The sequence below is a fragment of the Sycon ciliatum genome, chromosome 3, assembly GCF_964019385.1.
Source record: "Sycon ciliatum chromosome 3, ocSycCili1.1, whole genome shotgun sequence".
NCBI classification, from domain to species: domain Eukaryota; kingdom Metazoa; phylum Porifera; class Calcarea; order Leucosolenida; family Sycettidae; genus Sycon; species Sycon ciliatum.
This window is the reverse complement of record NC_088645.1, coordinates 20,655,836-20,667,462: the sequence shown is the minus strand read 5'-3', so window position 1 is coordinate 20,667,462 and position 11,627 is coordinate 20,655,836. Positions and strand designations below refer to the sequence as shown.

Here is an 11,627-nt window from a genome sequence, read left to right as displayed (position 1 = left end):
CATAATAGATACATGTACATGTATGACTGTCTTGTTTTGTTGAAAACATGGTTTTGTTTAAAGCATGGTACAAGGTGGAGGACCACTGTGTTCGGAAACAGTAACCTTTTCAGAATTGACAGGTTCAAAATTTGTATGACTGAGATCATGGCTTACAAAAATTGAGAGTCCAGACTTAATGTTCTCTTCCCTAACACATCGGGGAGACTAAACACAATGGCCGGATATTAGAGAGGTTCCGCACTACGTAAAGTTGAGCAACTTTACGTTAGTGGGCGGGAAAAACCCGTGAATTCGCGAGTTTACACTCCACTTACGGAAAGTTGTCTACGGAGAGTACGTAGATAGGGCTCTGATAACGTAGCTGGTCCGTAAGTGGATTGGGGTACAAATTTATGACTCTCTCCCCAGATCGATCTGGTCGTACACTGCCGCGTTCGGAGTTGCCATGGGCAGCTACGTGATTTGAAAACTCCGTATGGCGAAACCCAGATGCGCATGCAGTTTACGTAAGACTTTCCGTAGATGGACTACGTTTTTTACTAACGTAATTACGTTATGCGGAACCTCTCTAATATACACAGTTTACTGTGATATCGAGACTACGTCGGGCCCTAGAGTCCTATTCTGACGAGACTTACAAATGTTATAATCCCAACACATGGGGTGGACTAGACAGGGCGAAGAAACGGCCGGCAATTTTAGCCGTTCGTTGTTCTTGGCCTCTTCGCCAACACACTGTGACAGTATGAACAAGGAACATAATGCTACTGGTCTGGCTACAACCAGGCCTGCCGCATGGCGTGCGAAGTACTGGAAAATCACAGTGTGACGGAACGGCCAATCTAACTGCGCATCGTTCTTGCCCTAGAGTGGAGAAAAAGAGCAGCGAGCGTATATACAACACGAAACACGAGATACATGAGGTATAAATTTACATGACTTTAAACAAATAAGAGTCGGGACTTACAAAATTAATGTTCTTATCCGCAACACATCGGGTAGACGACACAGGACGGCCGGATAATATACAAAGTTTACTGTGATGTGGAAACTGCGCCGGGCCCTAGATTCCTATTCTGACGAGATTTACAAATGTTCTTATCCCAACACATGGAGTGGACTAGACAAGGCGACGAAACGGCCGGCCATTATAGCCGTTCGTCGTTCTTGGCCTCTTCGCCAACATACTGTGACAGTATGAACAACGAAAATAATGCTACTTCTTTTCCGCAACACATCGGGTAGACGACACAGAACGGCCGGATGGAACACACAGTTTACTGTGATATCGAGACTACGCCGGGGCCTAGAGTCTATTCTGACGAGACTTACAAATGTTCTAATTCCAATGCATAGGGTTTACTAGACAGGGCGACGAAACGGCCGGCCATTATAACCGTTCGTCGTTCTTGGCCTCTTGGCAAACACACTGTGAAAGTATGAACAACGTAAATAATGCTACTGTGCAGGCTACAACCAGGCCCGCCGGATGGCTGGCGAAGTAGGAGGGTTTGAGTAATACAGCACGATGTACCGTAGTTGCACCCTGTCCGACCATAGCGCGCCCCTTTGCCTCAGCTTGGAGCGGGATCGGATGCCCTGATATCCCCAGCCGACGAGGTTATTGTTTTCGAGCGGCCGGTGAACCGGCGACTCCATGCCTCGTCGCGCGGTGGTGGCACATTCTTCTGCACGATCTTCCCGATTCGTGAGGTAGTACGGTTGCGTTCCCGTCCCTTGGACTTACCTAAGTAATTATCAACAGCTATGCTGCTTGCATTGCATGCAGTCTAGACAGTGACAGTAACCTTTTCAGGATTGACATTTGAAAATTATTTTTATTAATTAACACCAGACTTTACAAATGTTCTCATCCCCAACACATGGGGTGGACTAGACAGGGCGACGAAACGGCCGGCCATTCTAGCCGCTCGTCATTGTGCAGTGAAATGGTGGTGGTGAAGCATAAAAAACATACATGTACATAATATTATATAGTGATGCAACATACATATAGTGATGTAAAATACATGTAAATAGTGATGTAAAGAATGAATGCATCCATACATACAGTGTGTGCACATACATATACATACATCTCTAAGCAGCCCCGGGTGCAGGACACAGCTCCCACAGCACGATATATCTTATCCGCAGCCTGTCGGACCGTAACACGCCCGCATGCCGCTGCTTGGAGCGGGACAGGATGTCTTGAAATCCCCAGCCGTGATTGGTGTCGCTCGGCTGGCCGGTACATGGGCGACTCCAAGCCTCGTCCTCGTCGCGCGGTGGTGGCACTGTCATCTGCACGACCACACGATTCTTCGTGCTGTGCAGACACTGGAAAATCACAGTGTGACGGAATGGCCAATCTAACAGCTCATCGTTCTTGCCCTAGAGACGAGAAAAACACGAAACACGAGATACACGAGGTATAAATTTAGGCGTTCACCGGTGCCAAAATAGTACTTGTACCACGCGACCTCCTGAGCATGTCCGCTAGTGATCGTATTCACCACGGCTGTCTGAACAAGGAGAGATACAGTTTTGTAGCAAGGCTACATACTACTTCTTAGATAGTATTGTGGCAAGGAAACAGTAGCACATTAAACAATTCTCTAAACACAGGGATAATTACTCTCAACACAGGGTTAACTTGCATTGTTCCTAAATGCAGCAACTACTGGTCCAGATCAACGTTTTAGAGTTTGTATGCAGTGATAGAACCACGAGCCAACCTGAATCTTCCGCACAAAGGCAGAATTGCAACATGCCTACGTCTTTCAGAGAGGCCCGCCCCGCATGTAGTTTTTCACTTCTGGCTACATGTGACATCATGGTTTCAAGCCCTAAACAAAGAACTTGAGCAATGTTAAGGGGACGTTTTCTGGTCTCCTACCTTAACTAGGGAATAATACAAGCCAAGTTTGCGTTGATTTGGCACTATCTTCATGCGCAGCCGATACCCACTGTCGCATGGACCTGCACGCAGAGGGATATACACAGACAATGTACATACAGGTTTTGAAAATACTCACCACACACCACCATATACCAAGTCTACACCCGTCACAAGAGAGGCACGCAAATCTGGTAATGCAATCATGGATGTGCCCACACGATAGCAGACGTGAGTGAAACAGATCAAGACAGTAACTTATGCGCACCCCATACTAGCTGAGGTTGGTCACACACGTACAACACACGCACACACGCACATGGACACTGTGATCATCATTGTTAAAGCTATGAACGAGAATTGGGAGTAAAGCAGTAATATTACAAGAAGAGCCCTCAGACATCAACAAGTAAACATATTCAGGGTAAACATTGACAGCGGCAGCAACACAACTAACTCCAGACAACATACCGCTGTAGAAGGCTTCGCCATAAAATGTATGGCCACCGCGAAGACGATCGGCGATTTGGCCAAACACCTCTGTGTGAACGGTTTGGCGATGTTCCGCAGGGCGTGTGGCAACCTACACCACAGCGAACAGCAGAGACAAGAATATCTTTAGTACAAGCTGCACAAAAATCCCAATCACACGCACATGTAGCAGCCATGTTAGAAGAAAAGGTTCACACATGTGTAAAAAGGTTTCTGAAAGTGTGCACTGACCTGCCACAAGGTACTGGAAAGCATATCCATGCTTCGTGCCATCAACACGTTATGCTGATCACTCTGCTGCCGACAATGCTGTTCCATTTCATCTGGCATACACTGAAGACAAGATGGACACGCATAGAGAACATAATGCAATGCAGACATACGGTCATACGGTCGGGCATTTAAACATACATTGACGAGTGCACGCATTCACGATGACTGTGTGACCCATAGTCAAACAGCAAAAGATGCAAGTCTGTGTTAACCTAATGTAGTGTCAAACCAAAACACAGTGTTCCACCACTGGACAATACCTGAAAGCAATAGACAACTAATCGACAGAATTAATGAGTTGATCAAATCGCACTTAGACTGATATAGTAACATGTAGGTTGTCTACAACTGGTCAGAGACTGTATGCCCAGTGGTTGTCTACTGTTGTGGCACTATCTTTCACACACTTGAATCTTTTCTGCATTATTTCTTTGTGTATGGCTCACACATTCATCATTGTAGCTTCTAGCTATTCTTCTTGTTCTTGTTCTTGCTCTCCTCGGCTTTGACCGTCTACCACCTGAAGAGAAGCCACCAAAGTTCACTCTCGAAAAAGGCAGGCACCTGTACATGTGTAAACTATTCCGTATGGGCTACCTACTATAGAGATCTATCGATTCGCACCTGCTGGAGGAACCTGAAGTGTGTGCCCCTGCTACGGGTTATGGTAATATTCTGGGTAAGATATCAAACCGCCCCTCCCCCCTCTTCCTGAACGTTGAAAATCGTAGGATTGATGGTGGACTATGTTACGCAAAGCATTTTTTAAACTTACTTCGTAGTCGCACCCAGTTCCGGCATACTGGAACGGGCAGTTGACGATCACTTTAGGACAGACCTTGGTGTGTGACTGCAGAGGTTATGAACATATTTAGATACACATACATGTTAACATACACAAACAACCTGACTCAAACACATAAACACACGGCGTAGGAGAGAGACAGAGAGTGAGCGAGTCGAGAGAAATGAGAGAGAAGAGCGAGAAGGAAAGACATAAGCACCTTGACAGTGACTGTACTTACATCATACGAATCTAAGGTGCCTGTCCACGTGCAGCCGCGCTCCCTCTTCTCACAGAACACTTCAAATCTGCCAACAATTCGCTTCATGGCGCGATTGGGTACTAACTGCAAATATTGCGGTGACGCGCAGAAAATACCATAGATAAAAACTTTAGAATGTATGGAAACAAGGCCAGCATACATGTACATGCATCGACAAGATTAATGTTCGGACTTGTATATGTGTGCATTCAACTGCATAATTGGATATAAAATAACTTACCGCTCCTGGAGCCTGCAACGATACTGGCGTTCTGTCTAGCGGGCATATTTCGCTCCTCCTGTGAACATAAAGCGGCGGGAAAATACACAGAGAACACCAACACACACACACACACACACCACACACCACACACAAATAATTAGCTCATACAATAAACAGTCCGTACTTGGAAATATTATCATCATAACACGCCCGTGTCTTTGTGAAAAGCCAGGGTAGACAGTTCTAGCCCCCAACCGTTATACATATGATATATGTCCATGAGGTAGGAATGACGATTACAGTAGTAGTGCTTCAGACCCATGAGGTACCATGGTAGGTAGGGTTTGCTGCCCTTTTGTATGTGCACAACAATCAAGGACAACAGGATCAAGGAGAACAAGGTCGAATAACTTCTACCTGTACATTGAAACTAAAACAGTTATGTTAAAACATGCTAGTGTATCTTTCTAGATATTCCGTGGACGGACTATTTGCGATAATTGTAGCAAACTTGCAGTGTGAACGACATGCAAGCTCAGCGATCGGCTAAAAGATTACTTTCTCAGTGATGACAAGTCAATCATATATCTTGAACACATCGTCATACAGACAGTTTTAGTTCAGATATGTGACTTACTCCAGTGCTTCCACGATGCATTGATGGCAGAAAAGGTGTCCACACGCAACCAAGAGCATGGGGTTGCGCAAGACCATTTGGCAGATCGAGCATAGGAAATGTTGGTCTACTGGCGTCGTGAATACATTCTCATCAAAGCCACCCATCGCTTGGGGGAACGCGCTGGTGTAGTCCGACATGCTGATGTAGTCGGACAACATTGCTGCTGCTGCTGCTGCTTCCATGGCGAGTGCTGCTGGTCCTGCGGGTGCTGATGGTGCTGGTGCTGCTGCTGCTACTACGGGTGCTGCTGCTCCTAATGTTGTTGCTGCTGCTGCTACTCGTAGTACTGCTGCTGGCGCTGTAGCTTCCACCTTACACTGCTTAGGTTGCGGGCGACTGGCATCCAGGCAATGACGTGCTAATTATACTGGTGTATACATGTTGTAAATGTTCCGGTATACCGGTAATCCTTCTACGGAGACTTGTATTTGTTCAAGTATTCCACTCTACATCATGGTTAACATGCACTGGATGTGTACATAAATATGTGAAGCAATCGTGGAAATCTAGTACAGTGCGTATCGGTTATAGTGTGGTTGTGTAAAAGAATATACGTGTACATTGTACTGCCTACAAGAAGGAACTCTCATATTCTCAAAATTTTAACGTGGGTTGCAAGTGAACATTCATTTTATTCTTACGAGAACTTCTAAATGTAAAATAGAAGAAGTTATGACATGAGAACGAGTTTTGAGTGATTCTTCTTCTATTATACATTAAATAAAAAATAGTTGAAATCACATGGAAACGAGTTATGAAGCAAATTATATATGTATCTATTAATGCACGGTTAAAGAGGTCAATATATGAAATATGGAACGAGTAAAAGACCAAGGTCCGCCGAGGTCTACATTGTATATTTCATACATTGACCGATTATGAGGGCAATATTAGATTTATCACGACATGGCATGCCTAACCTGTTTTAGCTGTGTTTATAGGAAGAAAGGAATACTATTGTAATAGTATATTATAGTATGTACATATGCCGTTTAAACAAACGGCGAGGAGACAACAATTTGATGACCGCAATCAGTAATACAAGCTGGATCGACATTTGTGTACACTGTATTCATGTATTGTAAAACTGTGGAGACAATGTGCAATAAAACGATGAAAAATGTGAAGAAATTGTGTAGAGAAAGAAAGGAAACATTGTCTCCACAGTTTTACAATACATGAATACAGTGTACACAAATGTCGATCCAGCTTGTATTACTGATTGCGGTTATATGCTGTTTACATTGGACTTTACTTCTCTATAAACAGAAGTTTTCAGTTGTCACTTGTAGTATGTTCCCCAAGTTTTTTGACTGAGATTCTGACAGTTTGGGTTCAAATCCCCACATTTGGCTTCAGATTTTTCTTCTTTCAGTTGGGATTTTTTCTAAATTGAGGAAAAAGTTCATGTCCTCGGCCTAATTGGTCAATAATAAGTGGTCAATATATTAAAGCGGTCAATATGATAATAAATGTAAATTGCAATAAATCCTGAGGCTACTACATTTAAAGAGTCGGCGTGGAGAAAGCAATTTTATTAGTGCAATTAGGAGTATAATCGATGCAGACATGGCCAAACAACAACGAGTTCATGGAATTTTTAAGGATTTTTATGTTATTCAAAATCGATTTTCGTGTTCCGCTCATCAGTGAATAGTATCGGAACTGAGGGTACTGTGTACAGAAATAGAACATTTTATAACAGCATAATTAATTAAAAGTGTGAACAACAAAGGAAGTGCTACAGCATTACATAATAGGTGTCAAACATAGTGCTAACGTATATAACTGAGTGCAGCCACAAAGCAAGAGGTGATACAGTGCAACATGACACACCATTTACATCTGATAACCAGCTACGAGAACAACTTTAGCGCGACTACATGCTTCTTTTGTTTACAAAGAACAGGATTATGCACACGAATACATACAGCTTCCAGAACCTTCAACTGCTTAACATAACTTGCACGGCACAAAACAGAAAAGTGAGAATCATCGTACACACTACGACAATCTGGACGTGATAACAAGTGACAAAATACAGCTGACTTTTTGCTCACGTCGCTCTCTTCCGTCTCATCCCGCTCCCTTCCTTCGATCTCCTCCGCCTTATCCTCGTCCTCCGTCTCATCTTCATCATCATCATCGTCCTCATCACCACCATCATCATCATCAGTCACTTCCTCATCATCCGTTTGATGCTCAGTCTCACTGCACTCCTTATCAGCCTCCAACATGGCTCCATCATCTCCACCAGCATCACAAGTCGTTTGACCGCTGCTCCGCGTCACCGTTGCTGGGTTCTCTGCTACTGCACACCCATTTCCACTGTCCATTTTGCGTGGGCCAAGTCCATTCCGTGCATAAATTTCAAGTGAATAGTTTGCTGTGCTTCTTCTGGGTCTATGGGTGAGGATATTGGTTTCATTTTGGTTTGTCGATGATCTCCCTCTCTGTCCAGACACAGTCGGCACCGTGGATCCCAGCACCGGGGGGACCACCGTCTCGGTAGTCACCAAAGGTAAAGGGGGTGGCTCAGGCGGAGGCAAGGGCAACTGCCGAGGTGAAGGTTCAGTGTCTCTCGGTGGCCCCTCCTCCATTCCAGGACGATGATGTTGTGCTAGAGTAGGCTCCGCTGCCGTTTGCAGTGGGTCGAGAAGTGGTGGCCAGGTCAATGATGGCAAACCCACCCCAGCCCCAGCCACCCACGGCACCCCAGGTGGTGGGGCCGGTGGTGGCACGGGAACAGCCGGCGCTGTCGGCACAGCGTGTTTGTCTACTGAGCTAACTGGGTTCTTACACGGCCTACCACGCTTTGGCCGCTTTGCTCTGGCTGCTGGTGGTAATAAGTGCAACGGCACATGTTGTCTGATACGTGCGTTCAGGTGTTGAAGAGTCCTACCAACGTACCGGGCAGCACAATTCCGGCACTCAAAGAGATAAACCAAATGGCTTGAAAGCTGGGGAGGTAGGACATCCTTCCTCACCATGAACGCACGTACCGTGGTGAACACGGGGATGAAGTGGGCAGCAAAGTATGTTTTATTGACTAGGGTCTTGATAGCTCTGGACATGCTGACAGACGCGTTGCCTTTCCAAGGCAGGCATAAGTAGATAGGACACTTTCGAGGACCTGTGAATGTATCTTTGTTATTAGATTCTTGCTTCAGTATTTTGTTCAATAAGTCATGTGGGTATCCATTCTTAAGGAAAATTGATCTGAGAAATTCCAGCTCGTCGTTGAGCTTCGTTTCAGAGCAGAGCCGCTTTGCTCTCCCCACCAGGTTACGTACCAGGTTCACCTTGTATTGATGTGAGCAATATGAATCATAGACGATGTACTGCCCAGTGAAAGTGGGCTTTCGGTAGACTGATGTTACGACACTGTTATTAGATTTTTCTACCTGCCCATCCAGAAAGGCTAGTTTGTTGTCATGCTCATGCTCACATGTGTATCTAAGCGCTGGGTGTAGGTTGTTTAGATGATGAAAGAATGTGTCACATTGCTCAACGGAATCAAAATATGTAAAAGAATCATCGACGAAACGAACGTATACCTTAGGCCACATCGACTCATTGATCAAGGATTCACAGTATCCAACGAATATATTTGCCAAAACGGGTCCAAGGGGGGACCCCATGGCCACACCGTCCACCTGCCGATACATTATGTCGTTGAACGAGAACTCTACGCCAGTAGTGACCAAGGACATTAACTTACGGAAGGCTGTCTCCGACAACCAAGGAGTATCTACCGAATCATTTCGATACAGTACATCAGCACAAATATCGATTGTCTCATCCAATGGTACGTTCGTGAACAATGATACTACGTCAAATGAACACATATGAGCACTAGCGGGAACCTGATGAGAGCGCAAGATATCTACAAACTGGAAACTGTCTTTCACTGTGCGCGTACAGTAATAACTTTGTACGACCCCGAGAATAACACAGAGCCACTTAGAAATGCTGTACTGTGGAGATGAAACCATTGATAGTATCGGTCGCAAAGGACAATTGGTTTTATGTATTTTTGGCAAGCCATAAAGTCGTGGACGGACGGAACCCATTGGCTTGATTTTAAGAAACTCGCCATTGGTAATTTCCTTTTCGGCTTTTAGTCGCTTGAGATACGTAACTAGGTTCTTCTCTACTTTTACGGTGTTGTCATGAGTCGCGACTGGGCCTAATTTTGAGAACTTCGAGGTATCATCAAGGATGACTGCCATTTTAGAAAGGTATTCCTCTCTAGTGAGGATGACTGTGGCCCGTCCTTTGTCAGGTCGGGTGATAATGATCGCATTGTTTTTAATGAGTTCCTGGCGAGTTTTAAGATGTTCACGAGATAAGGAGAATGTGCTGCGATCAGGAGGCTTCTCGGCATGCTCCTCCGCTATTGCCCTAACACTGGCAGTGCATACGGCTTGTTGGGCATTAGATACTGGCGTAAGGTTGATGAGTTTTTTGTGAAATAATTCAAATTCTGTTAGGATGACCTCTTTCTTGTTGCTGCTTGGAGGAATACCGAAGTCCGTGCCTCGGCAAAGTAGTTCCTTTTGGACGGTAGTAAGCTGGATGTTAGCGCGGTTAATAATTGTATCCGTATTCATGTGGAGCGAACCAAATCGCTTTACGCGTAACCACTTGTAATTCTTCTCATACTTTGCAATCAACTTGACTTGTTGTTTATTGTCATTTGCAGCAATTAGGGAACTAAATCGAAGGTAGTCATGGACTGAAAGGAACGCGCGAGCAGCACGATACAATCCTCTAAACTCAGACTGTACAGTACGAAGTGTGTCCGAGGACCGGGCTATATCCTCTTTCAGAAACACTCTTTCTATCTCTAGTGCATGATATGCCCGGGCCTTGTGCACTCGGTTCTGGATGGAGCTCGGGCACACGCCATTATCGCGACAACGCTGAAGAAACGAGATATTTAGTGCAATACTACGACAAACATGGCGTTTCCGCCAGGCTTTGTTCAGAACAACTATCTGTTCACTATTGTATCTCCGCTTAAGGTATTTAAAGAGTCGGCGTGGAGAAAGCAATTTTATTAGTGCAATTAGGAGTATAATCGATGCAGACATGGCCAAACAACAACGAGTTCATGGAATTTTTAAGGATTTTTATGTTATTCAAAATCGATTTTCGTGTTCCGCTCATCAGTGAATAGTATCGGAACTGAGGGTACTGTGTACAGAAATAGAACATTTTATAACAGCATAATTAATTAAAAGTGTGAACAACAAAGGAAGTGCTACAGCATTACATAATAGGTGTCAAACATAGTGCTAACGTATATAACTGAGTGCAGCCACAAAGCAAGAGGTGATACAGTGCAACATGACACACCATTTACATCTGATAACCAGCTACGAGAACAACTTTAGCGCGACTACATGCTTCTTTTGTTTACAAAGAACAGGATTATGCACACGAATACATACAGCTTCCAGAACCTTCAACTGCTTAACATAACTTGCACGGCACAAAACAGAAAAGTGAGAATCATCGTACACACTACGACAATCTGGACGTGATAACAAGTGACAAAATACAGCTGACTTTTTGCTCACGTCGCTCTCTTCCGTCTCATCCCGCTCCCTTCCTTCGATCTCCTCCGCCTTATCCTCGTCCTCCGTCTCATCTTCATCATCATCATCGTCCTCATCACCACCATCATCATCATCAGTCACTTCCTCATCATCCGTTTGATGCTCAGTCTCACTGCACTCCTTATCAGCCTCCAACATGGCTCCATCATCTCCACCAGCATCACAAGTCGTTTGACCGCTGCTCCACGTCACCGTTGCTGGGTTCTCTGCTACTGCACACCCATTTCCACTGTCCATTTTGCGTGGGCCAAGTCCATTCCGTGCATAAATTTCAAGTGAATAGTTTGCTGTGCTTCTTCTGGGTCTATGGGTGAGGATATTGGTTTCATTTTGGTTTGTCGATGATCTCCCTCTCTGTCCAGACACAGTCGGCACCGTGGATCCCAGC

At 44.9% G+C, this 11,627-nt stretch overlaps 1 protein-coding gene across 1 annotated transcript; it reads right to left on the bottom strand.

Moving 5' to 3' along the window:
- Positions 1 to 1,854: 1,854 nt before the first annotated feature.
- LOC135812571 (uncharacterized) lies at positions 1,855 to 5,994 on the bottom strand. Its single transcript, XM_065325897.1, has 8 exons — positions 5,574 to 5,994; positions 4,955 to 5,012; positions 4,693 to 4,797; positions 4,443 to 4,517; positions 3,626 to 3,727; positions 3,374 to 3,485; positions 2,903 to 2,985; positions 1,855 to 2,397 (listed from the first exon to the last, which is right to left on the bottom strand). Exons 1-8 carry the CDS (start codon positions 5,795 to 5,797, stop codon positions 2,104 to 2,106), a joined length of 1,053 nt encoding a protein of 350 aa, XP_065181969.1. The 5' UTR covers positions 5,798 to 5,994; the 3' UTR covers positions 1,855 to 2,103.
- Between the last annotated feature and the right edge of the window lie 5,633 nt (positions 5,995 to 11,627).